At 42.5% G+C, this 15,277-nt stretch overlaps 1 protein-coding gene across 1 annotated transcript; it reads right to left on the bottom strand.

Annotated features, from left to right (window-relative positions):
- Positions 1–8,218: 8,218 nt before the first annotated feature.
- On the bottom strand, positions 8,219–10,933 carry LOC129809141 (uncharacterized). The gene has a single exon (XM_055858948.1). It carries the CDS (start codon positions 9,532–9,534, stop codon positions 8,287–8,289), a length of 1,248 nt encoding a protein of 415 aa, XP_055714923.1. The 5' UTR covers positions 9,535–10,933; the 3' UTR covers positions 8,219–8,286.
- Between the last annotated feature and the right edge of the window lie 4,344 nt (positions 10,934–15,277).

Raw genomic sequence — 15,277 nt, 5'->3', positions numbered from 1 at the left:
TTTTTTTGCGCATAGGGGAAAGGTAGGTATTTTAGGTAGGGTTAGACACTCTCTGCTCACGCAAATCGGGAGCAGGGGGTGTCTATTTTTTTTTAAAGAAAGAACTATCAAAAAGAGATAGTTTTTTTGCGCATAGGGGAAAGGTAGGTATTTTAGGTAGGGTTAGACACTCTCTGCTCACGCAAATCGTGAGCAGGAGGTGTCTATTTTTTTTTTAAGAAAGAACTATCAAAAAGAGATAGGTTTTGTGCGCATAGGGGAAAGGTAGGTATTTTAGGTAGGGTTAAACACTCTCTGCTCACGCAAATCGTGAGCAGGGGGTGTCTATATTTTTTAAAGAAAAAACTATCAAAAAGAGATAGTCTTTTTGCGCATAGGGGAAAGGTAGGTATTTTAGGTAGGGTTAGACACTCTCTGCTCACGCAAATCGTGAGCAGGAGGTGTCTATTTTTTTTTAAGAAAGAACTATCAAAAAGAGATAGGTTTTGTGCGCATAGGGGAAAGGTAGGTATTTTAGGTAGGGTTAGACACTCTCTGCTCACGCAAATCGTGAGCAGGGGGTGTCTATTTTTTTTAAAGAAAGAACTATCAAAAAGAGATAGTTTTTGTTTGCATAGGGGAAAGGTAGGTATTTTAGGTAGGGTTAGACACTCTCTGCTCACGCAAATCGTGAGCAGGGGGTGTCTATTTTTTTTAAGAAAGAACTATCAAAAAGAGATAGTTTTTGTTTGCATAGGGGAAAGGTAGGTATTTTAGGTAGGGTTAGACACTCTCTGCTTACGCAAATCGTGAGCAGGGGGTGTCTATATTTTTTTTTTTTAAGAAAGAACTATTAAAAAGAGAGTTTTTGTTTGCATAGGGGAAAGGTAGGTATTTTAGGTAGGGTTAGACACTCTCTGCTCACGCAAATCGTGAGCAGGGGGTGTATATTTTTTTTAAAAAAGAACTATCAAAAAGAGATAGTTTTTGTTTGCATAGGGGAAAGGTAGGTATTTTAGGTAGGGTTAGACACTCTCTGCTCACGCAAATCGTGAGCAGGGGGTGTCTATATTTTTTAGGAAAGAACTATCAAAAAGAGATAGTTTTTGTGCGCATAGGGGAAAGGTAGGTATTTTAGGTAGGGTTAGACACTCTCTGCTCACGCAAATCGTGAGCAGGGGGTGTCTATTTTTTTTAAAGAAAGAACTATCAAAAAGAGATAGTTTTTGTTTGCATAGGGGAAAGGTAGGTATTTTAGGTAGGGTTAGACACTCTCTGCTTACGCAAATCGTGAGCAGGGGGTGTCTATTTTTTTTTTAAGAAAGAACTATCAAAAAGAGATAGTTTTTGTGCGCATGGGGGAAAGGTAGGTAATTTAGGTAGGGTTAGACACTCTCTGGTCATGCAAATCGTGAGCAGGGGGTGTCTATTTTTTTTAAGAAAGAACTATCAAAAAGAGATAGTTTTTGTGCGCATAGGGGAAAGGTAGGTATTTTAGGTAGGGTTAGACACTCTCTGCTCACGCAAATCGTGAGCAGGGGGTGTCTATTTTTTTTAAAGAAAGAACTATCAAAAAGAGATAGTTTTTGTTTGCATAGGGGAAAGGTAGGTATTTTAGGTAGGGTTAGACACTCTCTGGTCATGCAAATCGTGAGCAGGGGGTGTCTATTTTTTTTAAGAAAGAACTATCAAAAAGAGATAGTTTTTGTGCGCATAGGGGAAAGGTAGGTATTTTAGATAGGGTTAGACACTCTCTGCTCACGCAAATCGTGAGCAGGGGGTGTCTATTTTTTTTTAAAGAAAGAACTATCAAAAAGAGACAGTTTTTATGCGCATAGGGGAAAGGTAGGTATTTTAGGTAGGGTTAGACACTCTCTGCTTGCGCAAATCGTGAGCAGGGGGTGTCTATTTTTTTAAAGAAAGAACTATCAAAAAGAGATAGTTTTTGTTTGCATGGGGGAAAGGTAGGTATTTTAGGTAGGGTTAGACACTCTCTGCTTACGCAAATCGTGAGCAGGGGGTGTCTATTTTTTTTAGGAAAGGACTATCAAAAAGAGATAGTTTTTGTGCGCATAGGGGAAAGGTAGGTATTTTAGGTAGGGTTAGACACTCTCTGCTCACGCAAATCGGGAGCAGGGGGTGTCTATTTTTTTTTTTAAAGAAAGAACTATCAAAAAGAGATAGTTTTTGTTTGCATAGGGGAAAGGTAGGTATTTTAGGTAGGGTTAGACACTCTCTGCTCACGCAAATCTTGAGCAGGGGGTGTCTATTTTTTTTTAAAGAAAGAACTATCAAAAAGAGATAGTTTTTTTGCGCATAGGGGAAAGGTAGGTATTTTAGGTAGGGTTAGACACTCTCTGCTCACGCAAATCGTGAGCAGGAGGTGTCTATTTTTTTTTAAGAAAGAACTATCAAAAAGAGATAGTTTTTGTTTGCATAGGGGAAAGGTAGGTATTTTAGGTAGGGTTAGACACTCTCTGCTCACGCAAATCGTGAGCAGGGGGTGTCTATATTTTTTAAAGAAAAAACTATCAAAAAGAGATAGTTTTTTTTGCGCATAGGGGAAAGGTAGGTATTTTAGGTAGGGTTAGACACTCTCTGCTCACGCAAATCGTGAGCAGGAGGTGTCTATTTTTTTTTAAGAAAGAACTATCAAAAAGAGATAGGTTTTGTGCGCATAGGGGAAAGGTAGGTATTTTAGGTAGGGTTAGACACTCTCTGCTTACGCAAATCGTGAGCAGGGGGTGTCTATTTTTTTTAAAGAAAGAACTATCAAAAAGAGATAGTTTTTGTGCGCATAGGGGAAAGGTAGGTATTTTAGGTAGGGTTAGACACTCTCTGCTCACGCAAATCGTGAGCAGGGGGTGTCTATTTTTTTTTAAGAAAGAACTATCAAAATGAGATAGTTTTTGTTTGCATAGGGGAAAGGTAGGTATTTTAGGTAGGGTTAGACACTCTCTGCTCACGCAAATCGTGAGCAGGGGGTGTCTATTTTTTTTAAGAAAGAACTATCAAAAAGAGATAGTTTTTGTTTGCATAGGGGAAAGGTAGGTATTTTAGGTAGGGTTAGACACTCTCTGCTTACGCAAATCGTGAGCAGGGGGTGTCTACTTTTTTTTTAAGAAAGAACTATCAAAAAGAGATAGTTTTTGTGCGCATGGGGGAAAGGTAGGTAATTTAGGTAGGGTTAGACACTCTCTGGTCATGCAAATCGTGAGCAGGGGGTGTCTATTTTTTTTAAGAAAGAACTATCAAAAAGAGATAGTTTTTGTGCGCATAGGGGAAAGGTAGGTATTTTAGGTAGGGTTAGACACTCTCTGCTCACGCAAATCGTGAGCAGGGGGTGTCTATTTTTTTTAAAGAAAGAACTATCAAAAAGAGATAGTTTTTGTTTGCATAGGGGAAAGGTAGGTATTTTAGGTAGGGTTAGACACTCTCTGGTCATGCAAATCGTGAGCAGGGGGTGTCTATATTTTTTAGGAAAGAACTATCAAAAAGAGATAGTTTTTGTGCGCATGGGGGAAAGGTAGGTAATTTAGGTAGGGTTAGACACTCTCTGGTCATGCAAATCGTGAGCAGGGGGTGTCTATTTATTTTAAGAAAGAACTATCAAAAAGAGATAGTTTTGTGCGCATAGGGGAAAGGTAGGTATTTTAGGTAGGGTTAGACACTCCCTGGTCATGCAAATCGTGAGCAGGGGGTGTCTATTTTTTTTAAGAAAGAACTATCAAAAAGAGACAGTTTTTGTGCGCATAGGGGAAAGGTAGGTATTTTAGGTAGGGTTAGACACTCCCTGGTCATGCAAATCGTGAGCAGGGGGTGTCTATTTTTTTTAAGAAAGAACTATCAAAAAGAGACAGTTTTTGTGCGCATAGGGGAAAGGTAGGTATTTTAGGTAGGGTTAGACACTCTCTGCTCACGCAAATCGTGAGCAGGGGGTGTCTATTTTTTTTTAAAGAAAAAACTATCAAAAAGAGATAGTTTTGTGCGCATAGGGGAAAGGTAGGTATTTTAGGTAGGGTTAGACACTCTCTGCTCACGCAAATCGTGAGCAGGGGGTGTCTATTTTTTTTTTAAGAAAGAACTATCAAAAAGAGATAGTTTTTTTGCGCATAGGGGAAAGGTAGGTATTTTAGGTAGGGTTAGACACTCTCTGCTCACGCAAATCGTGAGCAGGGGGTGTCTATTTTTTAAAAAAAAAAAACTATCAAAAAGAGATAGTTTTGTGCGCATAGGGGAAAGGTAGGTATTTTAGGTAGGGTTAGACACTCTCTGCTCACGCAAGTCGTGAGCAGGGGGTGTCTATTTTTTTTAAAGAAAAAACTATCAAAAAGAGATATTTTTGTGCGCATAGGGGAAAGGTAGGTATTTTAGGTAGGGTTAGACACTCTCTGCTCACGCAAATCGTGAGCAGGGGGTGTCTATTTTTTTTAAAGAAAAAACTATCAAAAAGAGATAGTTTTGTGCGCATAGGGGAAAGGTAGGTATTTTAGGTAGGGTTAGACACTCTCTGCTCACGCAAATCGTGAGCAGGGGGTGTCTATTTTTTTTTAAGAAAGAACTATCAAAATGAGATAGTTTTTGTTTGCATAGGGGAAAGGTAGGTATTTTAGGTAGGGTTAGACACTCTCTGCTCACGCAAATCGTGAGCAGGGGGTGTCTATTTTTTTTAAGAAAGAACTATCAAAAAGAGATAGTTTTTGTTTGCATAGGGGAAAGGTAGGTATTTTAGGTAGGGTTAGACACTCTCTGCTTACGCAAATCGTGAGCAGGGGGTGTCTATTTTTTTTAAAGAAAAAACTATCAAAAAGAGATATTTTTGTGCGCATAGGGGAAAGGTAGGTATTTTAGGTAGGGTTAGACACTCTCTGCTCACGCAAATCGTGAGCAGGGGGTGTCTATTTTTTTTAAAGAAAAAACTATCAAAAAGAGATATTTTTGTGCGCATAGGGGAAAGGTAGGTATTTTAGGTAGGGTTAGACACTCTCTGCTCACGCAAATCGTGAGCAGGGGGTGTCTATTTTTTTTAAAGAAAAAACTATCAAAAAGAGATAGTTTTGTGCGCATAGGGGAAAGGTAGGTATTTTAGGTAGGGTTAGACACTCTCTGCTCACGCAAATCGTGAGCAGGGGGTGTCTATTTTTTTTTAAGAAAGAACTATCAAAAAGAGATAGTTCAATTCAATTCAATTCAATTCATATTTATTCATCAGATTAACGCTTCCCCCCTTCCCTTGCGGCCATCGCCGTCTTAGCGTTGCTCCCAACCAACTCCGGGACGGAAACGATGGAAAGTCCCTTCTCTGGTTGTATGTTTTGCAATCCCAAGATTGCTAGGAAGTCTGGGCTGCGAATCTGAGATGATTAGAGCCAAGCCTGTAAGGCTGTTTGGCTCTAGCGACTCTAGTGGATTATCTTCTATACATTGATGTTAGAAGACCCTTGACGGCTGCGGGTTCCATTTCTCTCAAAACATGGCGGACTTCTCCTCTAGTCAAATGTCGTACGAATTTCGCTAAATTATTGACTACAACAGGAGCAAGATAGTTAATGCTTCTCATGAACGCTTCCGAGTTTGGGCGTGGCACCTGCAGCAACTCACCCATGCGTGAGCCCGCGTTACTTCTGACAAAGAAGTTGGTGTGCAAGGACTGCGTCAAAAAAATGTCAAAAACTTTGTAGCAATACAGCTGAAGGACTGTCATAATTCCCCATTTGAGAAACAATGGACCCGTGTGTTCTCTTGACCACGCAAATGACATTGCACGCAGAATGTATTTTTGTGCCGTAATAACGTGTTTTATATGGGTTTCAAAGGCACCGCCCCAGAAGATAAGTCCATATCTCACTCTAGACTCACCAAGAGCGAAGTAGAATGCACGAAGCAATTGCAGAGAGCACGAGTTTCTGATGGCAAAAACCTGCCTACACACCATACGCAATCCATCCCGAACCAGGCTGGTATGAGCGGTCCATTTCAAGGAGCTGTCCAACATTATTCCAAGGTATTTGAATTCATCAACTCTTCTTATGAGCACACAATCCTGATGACAACCGTCGAGAGAGCAGCGTGACGAATGGCAGACTACTCCATTCAAATTTGGCTGAGATCTCCCAAATTCCATTAGTACAGACTTCGAGCTTAGCAGCATTCCATGGCTATCAAGCCACTGCCTCGGGAATCTCAAGTCCGCCCGCACTTTGCTCTCAATCACCTCAGCACTGCCGTCCACGTAGAGCAAAGCGACATCATCAGCATATGCGATTGCATGGCCATACAGATTGCTGTCAAGCAAACTATTTATATACAGCAAAAAGAGCAGAGGGCCCAAGACTGAGCCCTGTAGAACACCCAGAGAGCATACTGAGGGCTCACTGACATGGTTTGGATGTAGCTTCACCCTCTGCGTTCTCCCAACCAAGAACGAAGTCAGCCACTGCAGGGCAGCACCCCGCACTCCAGCCCTTTCACACTTTATCAGTAGTTTATCATGCCTCACCGCATCAAAGGCTTTTGTAAGATCCAAGAATATAACTGTAGCCTTCCTCCTGGGTAGTCTATTCAGCGAGTCGTTGAGCATCCCTAAGAGCTGGGCCACAGCGTCCTCACATCCCACACCTTCACGGAAGCCATACTGAGATCTAGACAAATAACTATTCGCAGTAAGGAAGCCGGAGATTCTGGAGTGCATAATTTTTTCAATGATCTTTGAGATTGAAGAGACTAAACAGATTGGGCGGTAATTGGACATGGATTCCCTTTCGCCTTTCTTAAATACAGGGACAACGAGAACTGTCTTCAACACAGCAGGGAACTCGCCTGACTCAAATGAGACGTTTACAAGATACGCCAGTACATCCACAATGTAAAAAGACACCTGCTTAAGAACCTTGTTGCTCAAGCCATCCGAACCAGGCGCACACTGGTTCCTCAGCCCCGAAATGACCGTGTGCACCTCATGAGAAGAAGTGGGAAACAGATATAAAGAGCCAAGACAGTGCCTATCAGGCCAGGGAGACTCTAAATTAGAATCAATGCTCGATGTAAGCTCCATGATTGCAGAAGAAAAGTAATTGTTCATTTCATTGGAAATTCCTTGTCCATCCCGAAGCAAATTTCCATCACCAGCACGCAGTTTACTGATTCCCCTTACGCCGGAAGAGCGACATGCCATCTCATTTAATACTCGCCAGCAACGTCCTGTGTCCCTCCCCGCCGCGCGAAGCCGAGAAGTATAATAAGCATCCCTTGCAGCCTTCACCCTTCCATGAGTAGCCCTGGAGAATTCCCTACTGTACCGCACAAGCCTCAGATTATTCGGATACCGTCTTGCCAGTTTCAGAAGTTTGTTCTTTTTATGGATTCTCTTACAAAGATATCGAGATATCCACGGCTTTATAGGGCAGTCTCGCCTACCAGTGAACGTCTCAGTTTTGGTGCAGGACTCGATGTGAGACTTCAAAGTCGTAATGAAAGACTCGAAGGCAGCGTTCACATCATCGCTATAATAAACACCGGACCAATTTTCATTTCTCAGTAGAAGCTTGAGACGGCCATATTCAATATAGGTTTTCGTGATGCAAGGAACCCGTGCAGGAACAGAGCCCCTCAGAAGATCACACTTAATACCGAGCACCACGGTAAAATGGTCAGTCACTCCGGTTTTGAGAACACGAGTTGTATTCGTTAGGCCACTGCAAAGAGAGTTTCTACAATAAACGTGATCCAAGCATGACGAGGAGCTCCGAGTTACTCTGGTTGGTTCATGAACAAGGGAGGTCAGGCCGAAGCCTGACATCAAGGTTTCATATTCAGTGCACAAAGATGGGTTCAGAATATTGATATTGATATCTCCAACAACGTAGACATTGCACTGTGTAATGCTATCCAGACAGGTACACAGCTCGGTAAGAAAGGCGCTTACCGCAAAACGATGCAGTCGATAGATACAGAGGAAAACAAGAGACATCCCATTTACAGTCAGTTTTAAGCAAACACAATCCGCAGTCGTGAAGCGGGTTTCAATACGAGAGCAGGTGTATTCGTTTCGTACATATACAGCAATACCACCAGAGCGATAAGAATTATTGCAGCAGGCATAGATGGAGTAATCATCAATATCGTATAGTTGTAGGTCCCTATCTACAATCCAAATCTCCGACAGACAAATAAGGTCAGGTTTGAGGCCACTCGACTCCAAGGTAACCAGAAACTCGTTAAAATTCCTGGACATACTTCGAATGTTTTGAACAACAACACAAAGATCGCTTGAGACATTGACATTATTTGAAGCACTGGCATCCGTGATCACTGGATCGACTGCACTGGCGCCTCTGGAGTTATTCGAGGTGGTCTCCCAAAAAAATACTCGCGGAACAAAACTCCGTCTGGCCAAAAATCATCACTGTTCATCTCCTGGAACTCCTCCTCAGTAACATCGACCCGGAACGATGAATGGGATGCGCCGGGGTCATTCCCAAATAACTTTGTACATGTTGGGCGGCGCGACTCCGATAAAGTTTCCTCCACGTAGTCGGCCAACTGGTCAACCGAAAGGTCGGGAGGAAGCCGGGTTACAAATAAAGCACGCATTCTCCTTGGAACACGCAGCAATGCTGCTGCCGCAGTGTTGCGCCGTCCCGTGCCAGTCCCAAGAGGGCGAGGCCTTCGTCTTCTATCATTCCGATTGTCACCAGAAGGAGCGGGGCCATTCGATGGGGGGGCATCAGAATTCGCATTATCAGGGTTGTTTTGAGGCATAGTCACAAGATTTTCCACTGAACGAGATTCCACCCCAGTCACGTTAGGTGGTATGAGGGGATCTCGAATAGTAACTCGTCTCAACGGAGACGAAGTTGACAAAATTCCCGATTCTAGTCGTGGGAAGTTTCTTGGCCGATTCAAAAGTTGCGTCGAATTGGTCACCCCTCCGGTGTTCCTCAAGTCCGCCCCGATTCGGTCTCCAGGCAGCACAGATCTCACTCGCGACAGCACCGACTCATTTCCCGTCACACGCCCCAGCCCTCCGGACAGCGACGAGCCGTGAGCACCCACAGACGGTCTAAGAGATGCCATGGACCAGAATGCCTGGGCATCCAAACGGTATTCTAGCGCCCTCACACGTGTACGAACATCAGACAGTTCAGCAACCTCGGTCCTCAAACGCATGTTCTCCTCCTCCAGCACAGATACCCTCGACTGAACAACAGCCAGCCCATTTAGTTTCTCCTTTAGCCTAGCATTCTCCTCACCATGAGCGGCACACGACGCCTCAAGTCTTTCAAGACGGGCCATAAGACCCGACAGCGAGTAGTCCTGGAGGACATTCTCGGATACAGAGTCACTACCCTGCCCCAACTGAGCATCACCAGGCGCCATACAAGATGAACAAAACCATTCCTTTCTTGCAATCAATATATCTTCAACATCATCAGACGAGACAGTTGGATTAGCACACTCCACATGGTACCACTGGTCGCAGGTGCCCGCGCAGAAAATTCCAGGACTGCGCAATCGGCTGATGCTGCCAGCACACACCGCGCAAAAGTGGATCATGGTGCTTACAATAAATTCAGGAAATTCACAGACCAGCCGGCCGAGATTACAGATACCCCGACGTTCCAATCCGACGGGTAGGCACTGTACAGAGCTTTGAACCACACGCACACTAATTCCTCCAAGTGAATCAATCCTCTATCCTCCACTCTGTAACAGAAAATCCGGTGCCAGAAAAGAGTTCTTTTTCGGGGAGCATTTAGGGTTATATTACCCTTCAGGCGGGGGCTAAACTTGTCAGCACCCCACCAGCAAATAAAATCCACAGGCCACTAGGCTGAAATAACAGGCAGCCCCGATGTTCCAATTCCCCTGTCAGGCACTGTGCAAAGCTTTCGGATCACGCACACCAACTCCCTTGAAAGAGCCGAACCCACTCCCCAGCACTGCAACAGAAATTTCAGTGCCAGAAAAAAGTTCTTTTTCGGGGAGCTATTAGAGAATATTACCCTTCAGGCGGGGGCTAAACTTGTCAGCACCCCACCAGCAAATAAAATCCACAGGCCACTAGGCTGAAATAACAGGCAGCCCCGATGTTCCAATTCCCCTGTCAGGCACTGTGCAAAGCTTTCGGATCACGCACACCAACTCCCTTGAAAGAGCCGAACCCACTCCCCAGCACTGCAACAGAAATTTCAGTGCCAGAAAAAAGTTCTTTTTCGGGGAGCTATTAGAGAATATTACCCTTCAGGCGGGGGCTAAACTTGTCAGCACCCCACCAGCAAATAAAATCCACAGGCCACTAGGCTGAAATAACAGGCAGCCCCGATGTTCCAATTCCCCTGTCAGGCACCGTGCAAAGCTTTCGGATCACGCACACCAACTCCCTTGAAAGAGCCGAACCCACTCCCCAGCACTGCAACAGAAATTTCAGTGCCAGAAAAAAGTTCTTTTTCGGGGAGCTATTAGAGAATATTACCCTTCAGGCGGGGGCTAAACTTGTCAGCACCCCACCAGCAAATAAAAACCGCAGGCCACTAGGCTGAGCTGCAGTTCATTCAGGTGATCAGGTCCCTCAAAATTTTCCTCTAAGTAGATTGATCAGGTGCACCAATATTTTTAGCAGGCACTGTACAGAGCTTTTGAACCACACACATACACACTCTGGATCATCCGAATGATCCAGACTCCAATCCTCTCTTTCCCACTACACAGGAGCACCGTCAATTTTATTGTGCAATGGGAGCCCACTAACACTGACAGACCGTCTCTCAAAGAACAGTATTTCCAAAGGCAAAAAACTCACCGCAGTCACAAGAAATGGAAAAAAAAGGTCATAAGGCCAGTATTTTGACCCAAGTCCCACGCACAAACGGACCGCGGTCACAGTCGCGCTAACTAAGCGAAAACCAGACAGCGCTAGATGCAAAAACAATAGAAAAATGGAGCAAAAACTGGAGACTCAGTTTTGTTTGCATAGGGGAAAGGTAGGTATTTTAGGTAGGGTTAGACACTCTCTGCTCACGCAAATCGTGAGCAGGGGGTGTCTATTTTTTTTTAAGAAAGAACTATCAAAAAGAGATAGTTTTTGTTTGCATAGGGGAAAGGTAGGTATTTTAGGTAGGGTTAGACACTCTCTGCTTACGCAAATCGTGAGCAGGGGGTGTCTATTTTTTAAGAAAGAACTATCAAAAAGAGATAGTTTTTGTTTGCATAGGGGAAAGGTAGGTATTTTAGGTAGGGTTAGACACTCTCTGCTCACGCAAATCGTGAGCAGGGGGTGTCTATTTTTTTTTAAGAAAGAACTATCAAAAAGAGATAGTTTTTGTTTGCATAGGGGAAAGGTAGGTATTTTAGGTAGGGTTAGACACTCTCTGCTCACGCAAATCGTGAGCAGGGGGTGTCTATTTTTTAAAGAAAAAACTATCAAAAAGAGATAGTTTTTTTGCGCATAGGGGAAAGGTAGGTATTTTAGGTAGGGTTAGACACTCTCTGCTCACGCAAATCGTGAGCAGGGGGTGTCTATTTTTTTTAAAGAAAAAACTATCAAAAAGAGATAGTTTTGTTTGCATAGGGGAAAGGTAGGTATTTTAGGTAGGGTTAGACACTCTCTGCTTACGCAAATCGTGAGCAGGGGGTGTCTATTTTTTTAAGAAAGAACTATCAAAAAGAGATAGTTTTTGTTTGCATAGGGGAAAGGTAGGTATTTTAGGTAGGGTTAGACACTCTCTGGTCACGCAAATCGTGAGCAGGGGGTATCTATTTTTTTTAAGAAAGAACTATCAAAAAGAGATAGTTTTTGTGCGCATAGGGGAAAGGTAGGTATTTTAGGTAGGGTTAGACACTCTCTGCTCACGCAAATCGTGAGCAGGGGGTGTCTATTTTTTTTAAAGAAAGAACTATCAAAAAGAGATAGTTTTTGTTTGCATAGGAGAAAGGTAGGTATTTTAGGTAGGGTTAGACACTCTCTGGTCACGCAAATCGTGAGCAGGGGGTGTCTATTTTTTTTAAGAAAGAACTATCAAAAAGAGATAGTTTTTGTGCGCATAGGGGAAAAGTAGGTATTTTAGGTAGGGTTAGACACTCTCTGCTCACGCAAATTGTGAGCAGGGGGTGTCTATTTTTTTTTTAAGAAAGAACTATCAAAAAGAGATAGTTTTTTTTTGCGCATAGGGGAAAGGTAGGTATTTTAGGTAGTGTTAGTCACTCTCTGCTCACGCAAATCGTGAGCAGGGGGTGTCTATTTTTTTTTTAAGAAAGAACTATCAAAAAGAGATAGGTTTTGTGCGCATAGGGGAAAGGTAGGTATTTTAGGTAGGGTTAGACACTCTCTGCTCACGCAAATCGTGAGCAGGGGGTGTCTATATTTTTTAGGAAAGAACTATCAAAAAGAGATAGTTTTTGTGCGCATAGGGGAAAGGTAGGTATTTTAGGTAGGGTTAGACACTCTCTGCTCACGCAAATCGTGAGCAGGGGGTGTCTATTTTCTTTTTAAAGAAAGAACTATCAAAAAGAGACAGTTTTTGTTTGCATAGGGGAAAGGTAGGTATTTTAGGTAGGGTTAGACACTCTCTGCTCACGCAAATCGTGAGCAGGGGGTGTCTATTTTTTTTAAAGAAAGAACTATCAAAAAGAGATAGTTTTTGTTTGCATAGGGGAAAGGTAGGTATTTTAGGTAGGGTTAGACACTCTCTGCTCACGCAAATCGTGAGCAGGGGGTGTCTATTTTTTTTAAAGAAAGAACTATCAAAAAGAGATAGTTTTTTTTTGCGCATAGGGGAAAGGTAGGTATTTTAGGTAGTGTTAGTCACTCTCTGCTCACGCAAATCGTGAGCAGGGGGTGTCTATTTTTTTTTTAAGAAAGAACTATCAAAAAGAGATAGGTTTTGTGCGCATAGGGGAAAGGTAGGTATTTTAGGTAGGGTTAGACACTCTCTGCTCACGCAAATCGTGAGCAGGGGGTGTCTATATTTTTTAGGAAAGAACTATCAAAAAGAGATAGTTTTTGTGCGCATAGGGGAAAGGTAGGTATTTTAGGTAGGGTTAGACACTCTCTGCTCACGCAAATCGTGAGCAGGGGGTGTCTATTTTCTTTTTAAAGAAAGAACTATCAAAAAGAGACAGTTTTTGTTTGCATAGGGGAAAGGTAGGTATTTTAGGTAGGGTTAGACACTCTCTGCTTACGCAAATCTTGAGCAGGGGGTGTCTATTTTTTTTTAAAGAAAGAACTATCAAAAAGAGATAGTTTTTTTGCGCATAGGGGAAAGGTAGGTATTTTAGGTAGGGTTAGACGCTCTCTGCTTACGCAAATCGTGAGCAGGGGGTGTCTATTTTTTTTAAAGAAAGAACTATCAAAAAGAGATAGTTTTTGTGCGCATAGGGGAAAGGTAGGTATTTTAGGTAGGGTTAGACGCTCTCTGCTCACGCAAATCGTGAGCAGGGGGTGTCTATTTTTTTTAAAGAAAGAACTATCAAAAAGAGATAGTTTTTTTGCGCATAGGGGAAAGGTAGGTATTTTAGGTAGGGTTAGACACTCTCTGCTCACGCAAATCGTGAGCAGGGGGTGTCTATTTTTTTTAAAGAAAAAACTATCAAAAAGAGATAGTTTTTGTGCGCATAGGGGAAAGGTAGGTATATTAGGTAGGGTTAGACACTCTCTGCTTACGCAAATCGTGAGCAGGGGGTGTCTATTTTTTTTAAGAAAGAACTATCAAAAAGAGATAGTTTTTGTGCGCATAGGGGAGAGGTAGGTATTTTAGGTAGGGTTAGACACTCTCTGCTTACGCAAATCGTGAGCAGTGGGTGTCTATTTTTTTAAAGAAAGAACTATCAAAAAGAGATAGTTTTTGTTTGCATGGGGGAAAGGTAGGTATTTTAGGTAGGGTTAGACACTCTCTGCTTACGCAAATCGTGAGCAGGGGGTGTCTATTTTTTTTAGGAAAGGACTATCAAAAAGAGATAGTTTTTGTGCGCATAGGGGAAAGGTAGGTATTTTAGGTAGGGTTAGACACTCTCTGCTCACGCAAATCGGGAGCAGGGGGTGTCTATTTTTTTTTTTAAAGAAAGAACTATCAAAAAGAGATAGTTTTTGTTTGCATAGGGGAAAGGTAGGTATTTTAGGTAGGGTTAGACACTCTCTGCTCACGCAAATCTTGAGCAGGGGGTGTCTATTTTTTTTTAAAGAAAGAACTATCAAAAAGAGATAGTTTTTTTGCGCATAGGGGAAAGGTAGGTATTTTAGGTAGGGTTAGACACTCTCTGCTCACGCAAATCGTGAGCAGGAGGTGTCTATTTTTTTTTAAGAAAGAACTATCAAAAAGAGATAGGTTTTGTGCGCATAGGGGAAAGGTAGGTATTTTAGGTAGGGTTAAACACTCTCTGCTCACGCAAATCGTGAGCAGGGGGTGTCTATTTTTTTTTTAAAGAAAGAACTATCAAAAAGAGATAGTTTTTGTTTGCATAGGGGAAAGGTAGGTATTTTAGGTAGGGTTAGACACTCTCTGCTCACGCAAATCGTGAGCAGGGGGTGTCTATATTTTTTAAAGAAAAAACTATCAAAAAGAGATAGTTTTTTTTGCGCATAGGGGAAAGGTAGGTATTTTAGGTAGGGTTAGACACTCTCTGCTCACGCAAATCGTGAGCAGGAGGTGTCTATTTTTTTTTAAGAAAGAACTATCAAAAAGAGATAGGTTTTGTGCGCATAGGGGAAAGGTAGGTATTTTAGGTAGGGTTAGACACTCTCTGCTTACGCAAATCGTGAGCAGGGGGTGTCTATTTTTTTTAAAGAAAGAACTATCAAAAAGAGATAGTTTTTGTGCGCATAGGGGAAAGGTAGGTATTTTAGGTAGGGTTAGACACTCTCTGCTCACGCAAATCGTGAGCAGGGGGTGTCTATTTTTTTTTAAGAAAAAACTATCAAAATGAGATAGTTTTTGTTTGCATAGGGGAAAGGTAGGTATTTTAGGTAGGGTTAGACACTCTCTGCTCACGCAAATCGTGAGCAGGGGGTGTCTATTTTTTTTAAGAAAGAACTATCAAAAAGAGATAGTTTTTGTTTGCATAGGGGAAAGGTAGGTATTTTAGGTAGGGTTAGACACTCTCTGCTTACGCAAATCGTGAGCAGGGGGTGTCTACTTTTTTTTTAAGAAAGAACTATCAAAAAGAGATAGTTTTTGTGCGCATGGGGGAAAGGTAGGTAATTTAGGTAGGGTTAGACACTCTCTGGTCATGCAAATCGTGAGCAGGGGGTGTCTATTTTTTTTAAGAAAGAACTATCAAAAAGAGACAGTTTTTGTGCGCATAG

This window comes from Phlebotomus papatasi, unplaced genomic scaffold (assembly GCF_024763615.1).
Source record: "Phlebotomus papatasi isolate M1 unplaced genomic scaffold, Ppap_2.1 HiC_scaffold_33, whole genome shotgun sequence".
NCBI classification, from domain to species: domain Eukaryota; kingdom Metazoa; phylum Arthropoda; class Insecta; order Diptera; family Psychodidae; genus Phlebotomus; species Phlebotomus papatasi.
The sequence above is the reverse complement of the archived record's forward strand: the minus strand, read 5'-3'. Positions and strand labels throughout refer to the sequence as shown.

Excerpts from the sequence above, each read along its gene's own strand:
- LOC129809141 (XM_055858948.1), bottom strand. The coding sequence starts at position 9,534 with ATGATCCACTTTTGCGCGGTGTGTGCTGGCAGCATCAGCCGATTGCGC.